The sequence below is a fragment of the Antennarius striatus genome, chromosome 14, assembly GCF_040054535.1.
Source record: "Antennarius striatus isolate MH-2024 chromosome 14, ASM4005453v1, whole genome shotgun sequence".
Lineage (NCBI taxonomy): Eukaryota > Metazoa > Chordata > Actinopteri > Lophiiformes > Antennariidae > Antennarius > Antennarius striatus.
This window is the reverse complement of record NC_090789.1, coordinates 4,026,005-4,038,966: the sequence shown is the minus strand read 5'-3', so window position 1 is coordinate 4,038,966 and position 12,962 is coordinate 4,026,005. Positions and strand designations below refer to the sequence as shown.

At 45.2% G+C, this 12,962-nt stretch overlaps 2 protein-coding genes across 2 annotated transcripts in view; both read right to left on the bottom strand.

Moving 5' to 3' along the window:
• Nucleotides 1-3,838, bottom strand: part of znf704 (zinc finger protein 704) — a 41,908-nt gene extending 38,070 nt beyond the window's left edge. Inside the window, exon 1 of the mRNA XM_068332882.1 lies at nucleotides 3,092-3,838. Coding sequence (XP_068188983.1) covers nucleotides 3,092-3,349 — 258 coding nt within the window. The 5' untranslated portion in view covers nucleotides 3,350-3,838. The remainder of the gene's footprint in view (nucleotides 1-3,091) is intronic.
• A 1,341-nt stretch (nucleotides 3,839-5,179) lies between these two features.
• The window catches only part of pag1 (phosphoprotein membrane anchor with glycosphingolipid microdomains 1), a 36,668-nt gene continuing 28,885 nt past the window's right edge, over nucleotides 5,180-12,962 (bottom strand). Inside the window, exons 8-9 of the mRNA XM_068333725.1 lie at nucleotides 8,678-8,737; nucleotides 5,180-8,312 (exon numbers count right to left, since the gene is read on the bottom strand). Coding sequence (XP_068189826.1) covers nucleotides 7,956-8,312; nucleotides 8,678-8,737 — 417 coding nt within the window. The 3' untranslated portion in view covers nucleotides 5,180-7,955. The remainder of the gene's footprint in view (nucleotides 8,313-8,677; nucleotides 8,738-12,962) is intronic.

Here is a 12,962-nt window from a genome sequence, read left to right as displayed (position 1 = left end):
CATGCGCAAAACGCTCTGTGAAAACCCCCGACTTGAGTAAAACAACAAGATGGATTACAGCGGCCCGGGGAAGATTAAGTTTTGGGCGTCGGACGAGTGTAACTCCTCGGATAAAACAAACTGCAATTTCGTCCGTTCGCCAGATTTATGAATGATGGCATTTCACGCAGCCAGGAAATTGTGAAGCGTGCCAAATTGGTTATGAAATTTGAGTTGTGTGTCAGAGCCAGTGTGTGTGTGTGTGTGTTTTTTATTGTGTGCATGGGAACAAACACCCAGTGTCCTTCGCCTCCCACTCGAGGGGGAAACTCATAATAACCAACTTGCTTTGGGCGTTTTATCAAGCATCAAGACTCTTGAACCTTCAGAGGTCAAAGGTCATAATAAAGCACGTTGACATTCTGTAAATTGAATCCTGTCGACCGAATGTCATAAAAACCACAAGCAACGGTCCTTTGTTGCCGCAAAAGTTACGCAAAAAAGCATCTCCAGTGAAGGTTAAGAGATGATCCGTCTGTGGTTTCACATCGCAGTGACACAAGATACCTTCAGCTTGAGCGTTACTACACTTTATTTAAGTCTAGAGTTGAAAAATAGGACAAATAGATGAGGAGACACGATATATATGAATGAATCTGTCTTGAATAAGTAACCAACACACATACGTGAGCTGCAGCAAAACTCAAAAAGATCAAAATACTCAGTCAAATCCCCAACGGGCGAAGAAATCATGTACAGCTTCTATGAAGACGCCTAGAAAGGAAGGAGAGTGCAGCATTGGAGGCATCATATATTCTTTATTATTCTTACAGTACTTTTCACTCATTTCTATTTTAAACAATCCAGAAAGGTTAGATTTCAAGTTCAGCATCATTTCTGGAGGACGGAACAACAGGCAGTTAAACAGACTCATGCAGATGCACAATTTGTGACGGGATCTTTGAGAATTATTGTCAGCTAGAGACGTAAATACATTTAATGAAGCCATCTGTCCACAAAAACTGAGACGGAGGGGGTTCGAATGTGTTTTAAACATGTGCACAGGTGTTCACAGTAATAAAAACACCAACTTCACCCCAATAAATTGCGCACGCAGCGAACATCATCGCACGCTGTGGAGAGGACAGCGTTCAAACTTGACCCTGTGACCCCTGCGCTCCACGCCGCCGCCAGCCAATAAGGACGGCCGATGACAGCCTGCCTGGGACCAGCGCATCTGAACAAAGAGTCGCTCAGCGGGCCTCATCATCGACTCCCACATCGGCATATGATCAGCAGCGATGACAACAAAGGCGCCAGCAAAACAAAACACGAGCTCCGCCTCTTTGCGAGCAGAGGGAGATCTGTGGGACGCTGCTCTTACAAAACACTCGCAGGAACCAACAAGTCAACAAGTGGCACCCACCCCTCCCCATTTTTGGGCAATATGCCAGTCATCCACATTCTTTGGAGCATGCCATCCAAACTTGGGGGCGCCTGCTTTGTTCTGCACAGCTGCTGCTGGAACTGGGGAGCGTACCCTAACAAACAACCCCCCCACCGACGCCCCTTCTTTACCATATATTAAGTAGTCACCTCCGTCTCATTAAATTCACTCATACACATGTGGCAGAAATCACACAGATGCACACAGAAAGCAACACATGTGAATCCCCATGCAGAAAAACACACAGCTGACTCCTCCTCCTCATTTTATGGCTTGTTTTCGACCTCAGTGGGAACCGAGCGCTGAAGAGACTTGACCATTGTTGCTGACAGAGTCACGCTCCAAGTCCAGCCAACGCTGCCATACACTGCACCGGCAACCGTATCGCTGTTGCAGAACATCTTGTGTAAACGCAGCGTCGCACGTAAAAAGAATGCATTTTCCCACCCATTAAAAAATTTGACATTTTCTGCACCGAAAGCCTCTGCATGACACTTAGCTGGCATTTGACTTATCTGCACAAAGAACATTTTGATATGAATTTACCATCTTGCATTTGAGGGTGTTGCATCTGTAGCTTTAAATGCAATATAGCTCAGCTTCTAATAAAGGAAATGTGAGCAGTCTTGTGTGTGTGTGTGTGTGTGTGTGGTAACACTTCCGTTTGGGTGACAGAAATAAGACTTATGATTACAGCTTCTCAGTTACCATCATATGAAAACACAACGGCACACATGCACGCAAGCAGGCACACCAATCACATCAATATCAAGTCGTAAACAAGCCATTATTCAGCCGCATGCATTCCTCAGTCACTCCCTCACTATAAAAAGGACAACACACACAAACACACACACACAAAGAAACACACACTTCTCCAATGTTAGACACAGTGCTTTCATCCATGAGTTAGATTGACTTGCATTATCTTGACCCCACATGACTCCAAAGGTTATATGTAAAATATAAAAAACCAATTAGCACAACGACAAATATGGGCATGATGACAACTTTCCATACCGCAGGAAGTATCCATAACCCCAAAATTTAAAAAAAAAAAAATCAATATCATATTCTTGTTGTGCAGCTTCAACATTGAACCCATTTTAATGCGCTGCTGCAAGATGCATCATCTCTCAAGTGGAAACGTCCAAAAATAAAATATGTAAATGTGAAATTAGGGAATGGATGCAGGTGGTGGTGGTGGGGGGGGGGGTTTATCTGTGAAATACACACCATTTAAAACAAACACAGGCCTGCATGCATGATAAAAATCTGTGACCGGCTTCTTTCATCAATCCTAAACGCTGCAGTCAAGTGCTTGTTTGCCTCAGCTTCACCCACCCACTGGCCCACGTCAACACAGCGCAGGGCCCTATTAAAGCCCTTTGTCCTAAATATCTAGTGACATCATGACAGCACCTTATTTGATCGATAATGTATCCGAATATGCATCGTGATAGATCTGGGGGGGTGTGGTGGTGGGGGGGGGACGACACCGGTTTGGATCCCGGTTGTTTTTACCGATGCCGTTAAATCCGCTTCGCGCAGGAAGAGGTTAAACGCTGCAAAACACAACAACAGTGAAGCGCTTCACACACACACTCACACACACACACACACACACACACACACACACACTCACACACACACACACACACACACCTTCAAGCTGGATTTGAGCGGTCCTTTGGTCGCAGTGTGGTTGAACCCGCCGGCTATCTCCTCCTCGGAGAACTCCTTGAGGCTCCCGTCCTGCAGGAGGACCGTGTAGACGCTGCGTCGCCCCACCGCCGACACGTCTCGGTTCTCCTGCTTGACAGCCTGAACCACTCCTGTCACCGGGGCTCCGTCCCCGGTCGGACTCGGCGCGTAAACTCGGCTGCCAAGGATCGAGCGCTTCACCAAACGCCTCGTATGCATGTCTAAACGGGTTTTGTGTGGATTCCGAGTCGGTTAACCGATTAGTTCAAATCATTAATCGTCGAATTATAGCTGATAAACAACGTCGTGAACGACGCCGAACCGCAGCGGGTGAACTACGCGCTCCGACAGCCCTGATAGAGCGTTAGGAAGCGGCAACATACTAGCTAGCTTTAGCGTTAGCTTAGGGCGCGCTCCGTCCTCAAAAGAAGCACCCGAATGTGAAGTTTAAATTAGCACCTGACAAAAAAAAAAACAAAAACACACGACATGTAAACGATTCGTTCGCCGCTACACGAACCTCCACATCCAACCGGCTACCAAATCCTCCTCCGTTCGACCTGTTTGTTTTCCCCACTGCTCCCTGAGAGCGGAGCGGGCGGCGGGAAAACGCGGAGTTGTGTGACTGCGCGGGAACGAGACTGCGGTTGATGCACTATTTGGCAAGATGGCTGCGTACGCTTGTTAAAAACGACCCGCATATCTGATAGTGGAGCCAAATACGTCGAATTGTCTCACCTAGCCCGACTGCGTTGGTTGTCATACCTCCGTGGGTGTCGAAAACGGATGAAAATACGACCGTGAGGTGACTCCAGTTCCGTCGGCTTTCTGCTCCAGTCCGGAGGTGGCTCCACCCAAGCTCAGCCTCTACCGGCGGAATGCTGCCTGTAAACATGTGCGGTCCGGCGACAGAGGCGCGCTCCTATTGGTCGGTGCAGCACACGCCTCCACAAGCCCCCACCGCTCCCCCCTCCCTTCCGAAAGGAGTGCGCGCGAGCCGGGAGGATGCTCCATTCAAAACAATGACGCAAGGATGGAGAGGAAGCGAGAAGGGAGGGGGGAAGAAAAGGGGGATTTAGTCTCAGGAAGGAAAACTTATTCCATACAGACGCACTTCATCAAAAACCTGGATTAGGAATATAAATGTGGCCTTATTCCCAGGTGCCTTCGGATCTATAAATGACTAAAAAGTTGTTGTTTTTTAATTAAACAGCCAAATTTAAGAAGCAGCACATTCGTTCCTAGACATCCAAAAACATGCACCATAGGTGAATTGGTCAGCCTAAATTGCCCGTAGGTGTGAATGTGAGCGTGGGACTCACCTGGATAAATAAAGGTTAAATTAAAAAATATAAACATATAAATCACTACCGGGGCACAGGCCTCCATTACTTAATTTTTTTTTCTGTTGATTGGTGAAATTTTGTTATAAAGGTGTTATATATACCAGCCTTGTTTAGCTCACTATTAATGCCACTGCTTAAGGTTGCATATTGAGTTCCAAAAGGCACCCTGTTTGAATTTCTGATTCCATTGGAATAACTAAGAATTTTAAATTTTGATTCTGCTTATTGGTTCCCAAATTAAAGTTTCTTAGTTTCTCAAGCTTCAGTTTCCATGTTGGTGGCATGCAGTTTACAAACTTCACAGGTTATATGGGTACCTTCAAGCCCAGGGGGCCACATCAACAATAACTTGAACTTAATTCCATTGCAAAATGCATTGAATTACATATTTTAAATAGCTGGTACTGATGACAGGAAGAATAAAACTTTCTGTAAATATTTATATTAGGCCATTTGAAATTGCTGTGTTTATTTTTTTGTACAGAATTTATGATCGGCCTCAAAGGGCCAAATGGGGCCCTTTGCAGTCTGTTCTAACCAGGCTCTGCAAAAGCGTGACAGAAACCTGCCAGCTGAGCACAGAGTCGAAGTTTCATTGAACCAAAATTAGAATCATGAAAATTTTTTAAAAAAAAGCCAAACAGCAGCGCTGCTGGAGCCTCACCTAACTGGTAAAGTTAAACATGTAGAGGAATTAGTCTTCATGAAAATATTTATTTCAACATACATACATACATAACATCATACCGTATGAGTTCCTTTAGTTCATTAAAGTTCACAATGCTTTGGTTTATCACATCGACTAATTCACTTCTTCAAATGATGGCCACTGCGTCAAAAATATAATCAGCTGCAATCACAGTCACAAAGATCCTAATTAAAGCCACAATTAATTCTTTTGGGAAACTCAAAACGCACCCAAGTGGGGAAAAAAGACACAATTTATGAGATATATTTTTAATAGAACAATTTGTGTCATGAAATATTTACATACAGAGAATGGAGGTGGGACAGAGCAGTGGTGACGGATGTGGCTACAGGGGCTAAAATGAGCTTTGGCCCCGTGATCAAAGGCAGGCGTCGGCATCAGAGTCGTCTGCTGGTTATAGAGGGAACAAATGGTCTCATTACGGGGGTAGTGGAGCTGGAAGGGGCGGGTGGCGAGGGAGCATCTCCTCTCCTGCATCCTCTTTCTGTGTGTGTGTGTGTGTGTGTGTTCATATGACCCAGATGGACATCTAGAGAGAATAAATGATGTAGGTAAGTATCTCTAACTGTGTCGGCGTCGTTCTGATTGGATTTGCCTCTGACAGATTTCCTCACAGGTCGTTTATGGCATTCTGCGAACACTATTATATCTAAATGATGACACCGCCGTGATACACAGAGACATCAAGGGAGGAACAATGTTTTGTGGGAGTGTGAACGGCAACTCTAACTACAGTATTTTCCACACTATAAGGTGCACCTAAAAGCCTTTCATTTTCTCAAAAACCAACAGTAATCTGGTGCGTCTTATATATGAAAACGGTTTCAAAATAGACCATTTATTGAAGGTGAGCCTTATACTCAGATAAGCCTTATAATCAGGTGCGCCTTATAATCCAGTGCACCTTATAGTGCAGAAAATACGGTACTTCTTTGCAGGAACAAACATATTTTTCGAGGATTGCGTTTATGCCTTTTCACTCCTGAAATACTGGGAGTGTATTGCATTTAAAGCTATTTCTCTGTAGCTGATATCATTTATGGATCTAATGCCAGTCGGCTGCAGTCTAGCCATGTTTGTCAGAACCAGAAACAAGCTCCCGCACGTCTGATAAAATATGACCTCAGGTCGGAGAAGCTGCGAGGCTGGAACGTCTTAATGTGGGTGGAAACAGATGACACAACTGTTTTCTCTGGAAAGAAATATTCACAGCGGGAGGCACCGGCCCTGTTAATGTGAACACAAACATCTAACAACAGTAGAGACATTTATTTTTTTTAAAAAGAAAGAAAGTACCTTACTTCCTATTTCTAAAAACGCATGTACCAGAACAGAGTACCATGTTTCTAACACCTGGAACTTAAAAAGCTTTGACTTTTTTTTAATAACAATACAAGGCAAAATAGTGTATTTTTTTAAATTTAGACACTGTACAAATAAGTAAAAGCTAACATAAGTCTTCCAGCAAATAACAGTTGGTTAAAATAGTTCTCTAACTACCGTATTTACAAGCCTTGATCGGCGTGTCGTCAGTGCAACTACAAATAGGTGGATATAGTCCCATAGGTATACTGAGTGTTTCTACTAAATTAAAAGTACATTCAATATTCCAGCTGAGGAGGTTTAACTGGATCCGATTAATGATGTTTGAAAAGATAAATAGAAATCCAGTACCAGGATATTAAAACTTGTGCTTTAAAATGAACCTGCCAACTGAAAACTGTACCAACATTAAAAAAAAGAAAGAAGAAGATTGTACATTTCACATCTTTTGAATTTGTTTTGACCCCCTGTGCAAAAATTACGAAGAACATACAGCTTCAGTTTGATGAATACAATAAGAAGTCAGAGGACAAAGTACCGTTAAAACTATCCAGCAATAATCTGGCAATTGCTTTCATTTTTGTTAAGCCTTAACTCCTAAAACAAAAACCTTGAACAGACACTGATATTCCACTAATACACAACATAACGCATCCTAAAATAAATATGAATTCCACAAAGATCACAGACGCAGACTGTAAAAACTTTCAAAATGTGTGAAACCATTTTGCTCCGTTCATATTAACCGTCAGTCGCCGTGTTTGCTTCCACTCGGCGGCAGATAAAACAAGCTTTTGTTTTTAATTTTTTTCCACGCCTGGAATCCACTCCCAGGGTTTGGTTGCTGTTGTTTTTTTAGCAGAGAATGCACATTCGGAGGTACCGGATAAAAGGAAGCCAAGAAATCCGCCATCTGACACCTCAAGACGACGTGACAGCGAAGTCGCCCCCGAGGGACAGGAAGTCAATAGCAGCTGCAGAAGAGGCCTACAAATAATATTACCTTCATATGTACAGCAAGTGTGTCATATCATCATTTTATGGCACTGAGTTGTTTTGCTTTTGTATCGCAGGCGCTGACTGCAGCCTCAGTTAGCTCTCCAACATCCGTGCTGTGATTGGATATTTATTTGTCAGTTATTGATTGATCTAAACTGTTATTGTTTTGTCCATGATGTGCATGTGTCGAAAACGTAATGAGTTCTTTCTTCCGCTCGATTAATGCCCAACGACTGACGTGCTGCAGCTCCAGGCCCACCGGTACCATGAGATTCACCCTGGTTGATTTACTATTTCAGATATGATAAGCTGTACCAGGATGTGAGAAGTGGATGGGGAGGCGGGGGGGGGTCATGATTTCATGAGGGTTCTTCTCCGACCCCCCCAGTCATGCACAGGAAGCAGATCCAGCAGCAGGCTCCTCAAGTACCAGGAAGGAAGGAACAAGTCAGAGGCGGGACGTTTCCCGACTCAGACCCAACTCCCCCACGCTCTCGTAGTCGGGTTCTGGTCTGGAAGCGTCAGCCCCCTCCTCCGCCCCCATCCCCACCCCGCAGTCATCGTCCGAGCTGCTAGTCTTTGGGATGCGGATGGTTTCGTAGCCGGGATCCGAGGCGGGATCCTCCCCCGGGCGGGGCTCGTCGGGGTGGGCGTAGATGTCCTTGACGGAGGCGTAGAGGTCGCTGGAGGAGGAGGTGGAGACCAGACCCTTGATCTCGGCGATGCTGCTGTAGTCGTGCTCTTTGTCGTCCTCGTTGGCGACGTTGGTGCACCTTTTCTTGTTGACTGTTGAGTACACGGCCGACTGGAAGAGACGGAACACACACACACACACACACACACACACACACACACACACACACACACACACACACACACACACACACACACACACACACACACACACACACTGTTCACCTGGTCTGAAACCATCAAACAACTTCATTTCTTGAGGCAACAGGAGTGTGAAAAGAAAAAGACACACAGGTTCCTGCCAAACGTGATTTTTTTTCTTTCCCTCTGATGTTGCATGAATTTTTTTTTTTTTTTTTTCCTTTTTCAAAAATATTTTTCGGTGCCTGGAGCTGTTGGCATCCGCGGAGCAAAGTGCTGTCATTTCGGGACTCGTGGCGTCGGTTGGGGGATTAAGGGAGTTGAACGCACACTTACCTCATTGTCTGACAGAACGCGGTTGTGGAACTCGGCTTCAGGAGACAGAGGGGAGTGTAACTGGAGGAGAAAAGAACAAAAAGCCACATTTACATAGTGCAGAGAGAAATAAGTGAACGCTTTAACACTCCTGACGCTACAAAGAGGACACCTCTCTCCTCCTGGAAGCCACTGCTAGGAACGTTTGAAGATTTGGTCACACTTTGGTGCTTTTAAACTGTTAGCTGCAATGCTAAACTTTGGAGGAGGCAAAGTGCTGTTTAGACATGTTTGCAGCTCTGCTTCACGAAAACAAACCTGCTTCTATTATTGATCGTTAATCAGAAACACCAAAAGAAACTCTTGGTAACCGATCAATAGTTTGTTTTTCTGCTGTGATGCGTATCAAGCTAATATTGCACTTAACCTCCCTTTCATTAAGGAAATTATTGAGTGAAAGTCAATCGGAGGTGATGGGGGGTGTGATGTTTTTGCGTACATCCTCTGCCCGCCTCGTGATCGATGATGAAGCCGTTCATCAACATTTCTGACGGCGGTCGCCAACGCAGGAGTCTAACGAGAGCCTGGATGTTTCTGCCAGCATCGATTTAACACTCAAATCACCTGACATCTTTTAAACGCTCCTCTGAGAGAAATGTTGCTTTTCTTTTTTTATTCCTATGGAAGCAAAGAATAAATTCCGCTTTATTCAGTTTTGGTTGCGTTTAAAAGACCGGACAGCCGTCCACGCCTTCATCCTGACTCTTCCAGCTCGCCGTAGACGTGTGGACTCATTTTTCTGCGACTTCGACCCCAAAGAGAGCAAATCAAGGCGATGACTTTATGGATAAAGTGTGTTTGAGGACATGATTACATTTATAGGTCTGACACACGCGGTTTGATGCACCAGATGCCTTTTTCATTCCTCTTTAATTAACCGGCCAATTAGGCAGAAAGCCCCCGGAGAAGCGTGGCCAAAGGTGACTCGGGCCCATCGCCGCGACTCTGAGTGCGTCTTGCAATATTTCTTCATCTAATTTCCAGCCTTCCTATTGGCTCAAGTATTGCTGCAAATTAAAGCGGAATATTCATCAAGGCGGTCAAAGTTAGTGAGGAACATCTGACCTTTGGCTTGACGCATACAGATTTATTTTTATGCATATTGTTTTACATCACTTTCACTTTGCTAAAAGATGTTTTGTATGTGACAGAAGGGATTATGGGAGTGTGTTCATGTAAAGGCAGGAGATACAGGGACATGCAGGGTGAGGCGAGTGTGACAGTAAGCTGATTAGCGCGGCCTCAGAAGATGGACGACTCAGGTGTCAGTCACTCTGACGTCCACGTCCTCGCGTATAAACCGCTAGCAGCGCATCATCGCAGATTATCTCCACTTCCTGTTTGGCACGTGCCGTCTGAAGCCAGCAAACAACTTAAACATGCAGAATATACACACAAACACACACGTGTGACACACTCACACTCTGCTAGCAATAGTGACGGCCTTTAGTAAAGAGTGCTGACCAGCGGGTTTACCTGGGCTGCGTGTCTGATGGATATCCCAGCAGCCCGCGGGTGGGGGGTCAAATTCATTTCCTGTAGCTGACGTGAAAAAAGCCCTCAGGCGACACGCAGGCAAACGAGGGCAAACAAGTGTTTGTGTTGTTCAAGACGGTTCAATAACTGTAACGGCACACAATCACAGGCGCCGCCAAATAAAGGTCAAACAATACAGTTTGACTGTGTGTGTGTGTGTGTGTGTGTGTGTGTGTGTGTGTGTGTGTGTGTGTGTGTGTGTCTGTGTGTGTGTGTGTGTGTGTGTGTGTGTGTGTGTGTGTGTGTTAAGGCATACTTATAAAAAAGCATGCCTGAATTTGTGCAGCGCTTACCTGAGGGGATTTTGCTATTGCATGTAGACACAGCAACATTTTTACAGATGTGTGTGTGTGTGTGTGCGTGTGTGTGTGTGTGTGTGTGCGTGTGTGTGTGTGTGTGTGTGTGTGTGTGTGTACAAGAGAGAGTTTCTATTGCCTGTATCATCCATCATGGAGCCAGACTAACTGTCATGGTGATGGTGGCCAGCTGGCGCTCACTTGCATCAGACACACACTCATTGCACGCGCGCACACACACACACACACACACACACACACACACACACACACACACACACACACACACACACACACACACACACACACACACACACACACGATTTGACAAGACAAATAGCCGATGGCTCCTGGCCATGCAGAAGTGTAAACCGCGGGGAGCCGGGAACGTTCAGGGTTAACCTGAAATCAGCCCCGGGGAGTCCGTGTGAAGCAGGACGTATGCAAACACATGGGTTAATGCAGGGGGGAGGGGCGGGGCAGAATTAATGCCCACTAGACGAGCAACAAGGTAAATGTGTAGATGCGTCTAGAAAACACAACCACTGGGTGTGTGTTGGTGTGAGCGTCTGAAATAAACTGCAGCCTGGCAGATTTCATCACCGGTAGGAGGGTCGCATGAGGCCGAAGGCGCCTTCTGTCCAAAGAAACAGAAGAGGGTTAGTAAGAGAGGAGGAGAGGAGAGGAGAAAAGAATAGAAGAGGATAGAAGAGAGAAGAAGAAGAGAAGAGAAGAGAAGAGAAGAGAAGAGAAGAGAAGAGAAGAGAAGAGAAGAGAAGAGAAGAGAAGAGAAGAGAAGAGACTGAATGGTTGTTTGCTAGTTTAATAATTGTATTATAATAACTTCAGGTTTTGAGTCTTCATGCTGGGGAATCAATAAAGTTTTTTTTGTTATCTGTAAATTTTGTGATTAAAAGAAACTCTACATTACATTTCAGGAAAAAAAACCAACAATTGTTTTTACCCAGAAACCCTCATCTGAGACAAAACCCAAACAAAATGAGCCTAAGTCGACCTGTAACCAAGGAAACAGGGTTTAAAAAAAACAACAACGACAAAAAAGGCCCTAAATAGCTAAAAGGCCCAACTTCACTTGTTTGTTGTGTTTTTAGAAAGACAGAAAAATATTTTTCAGCTTTTTCGATTGAGACGTTCTGTGTGCAGGCGGAACTACGGCGAGCCGGACGGGTCAAACCTGAAACTAATCCAATCTGTGCGTTCCCTCCCGGATACGTTTCTGTTTTGGAACTGGTGCGACTGAAACCATCTGGTGACGACGCCGGATTTTCGGAAAACCGACAGGAACGTCGTGTGTGGTTTTGGTGAAAATGAAGTTAGGAAGTTAAATCATTTACAAAGTTATTTTGATTACGTCGCTGAATCAGTCGTGGACATATGGATGGACAGACGCGTGTGGGGGAGGGTAACCCTATACGGCCTCGTTGGCGGGGACATGAAAGCCGTCGCCTTTGTGCGGCAGATTGACAAACCTGTGTTTTCGAGCTTTTCCACTGACGTAATTCCTCCCGACTTCAGAGCGTGTGTCGGTCGGCGTGTTTGTGTGCGTGTGACGCCTGCATATGGACGACACCACGCTGAGAGCAGCACCCCCCCCACCCCCCTCCATCTCCCACACATCTCCTTCTCCCTCTCTAGCGCCGTTTCTTCTTTATCCTCACCTCATCTTCCCTTCCTCTCTCCCACAGATGGCTCTATTTGTCTGCTGCTGGGTTTCCGTCCTCTCCGAGTCAATCTCCCATCATCTATCTGTCATCATCTTCATCTCTCCTGCTCTTCCTCATTTCTATTCTCCTCTGCCATCGCCTTTCCGTCTTCCTCCCGGTCTGTCGCTCTCTCTGTAAAGCAGCGCTGAGCCGGTAGCTTAGCGGATGATAATTGCGGCAGCAACACATCGTCCCGCTTCCTTTGTTCTCTGGGGTCTCTATCGGTTGACTCCTTCACACAGCGTTACCAGGAAACGACAGGAAGGGAGGGCGACCGGAAAAACGTAATTGTTTTTTGAATATCAGGCAGTAATCGAGTCTGACGAGGTTGTGTAAGGACGCCGTTTGTGGAATTGAAACGGAATAAGTCAAAGTTTTGACCGGATTTTATGGAAACATGAAGTTCGGAAAGGGAATATGCGATTAGGATTTTGAAGCTTCTCTGGAAGATGATAAAAAGGCACACTTATGAATCCCACCCACGTTCCACTCTCGTTCTAGACAATGAGAAACATCAAATCCAACAGATCCATAAAGAGTTTTACTGAATATTTGTTCCAAAGGTTGTTCATTGGGAGAAAAATCATAACTAGAGTCACATTATTTGAATTTAGACATTCATTTCCCATCCTGCCTTTGGGTTTTTGCATCTGCTTTGCTGTTTTAAAGGTTCCCTCCGTTCCATTAAAT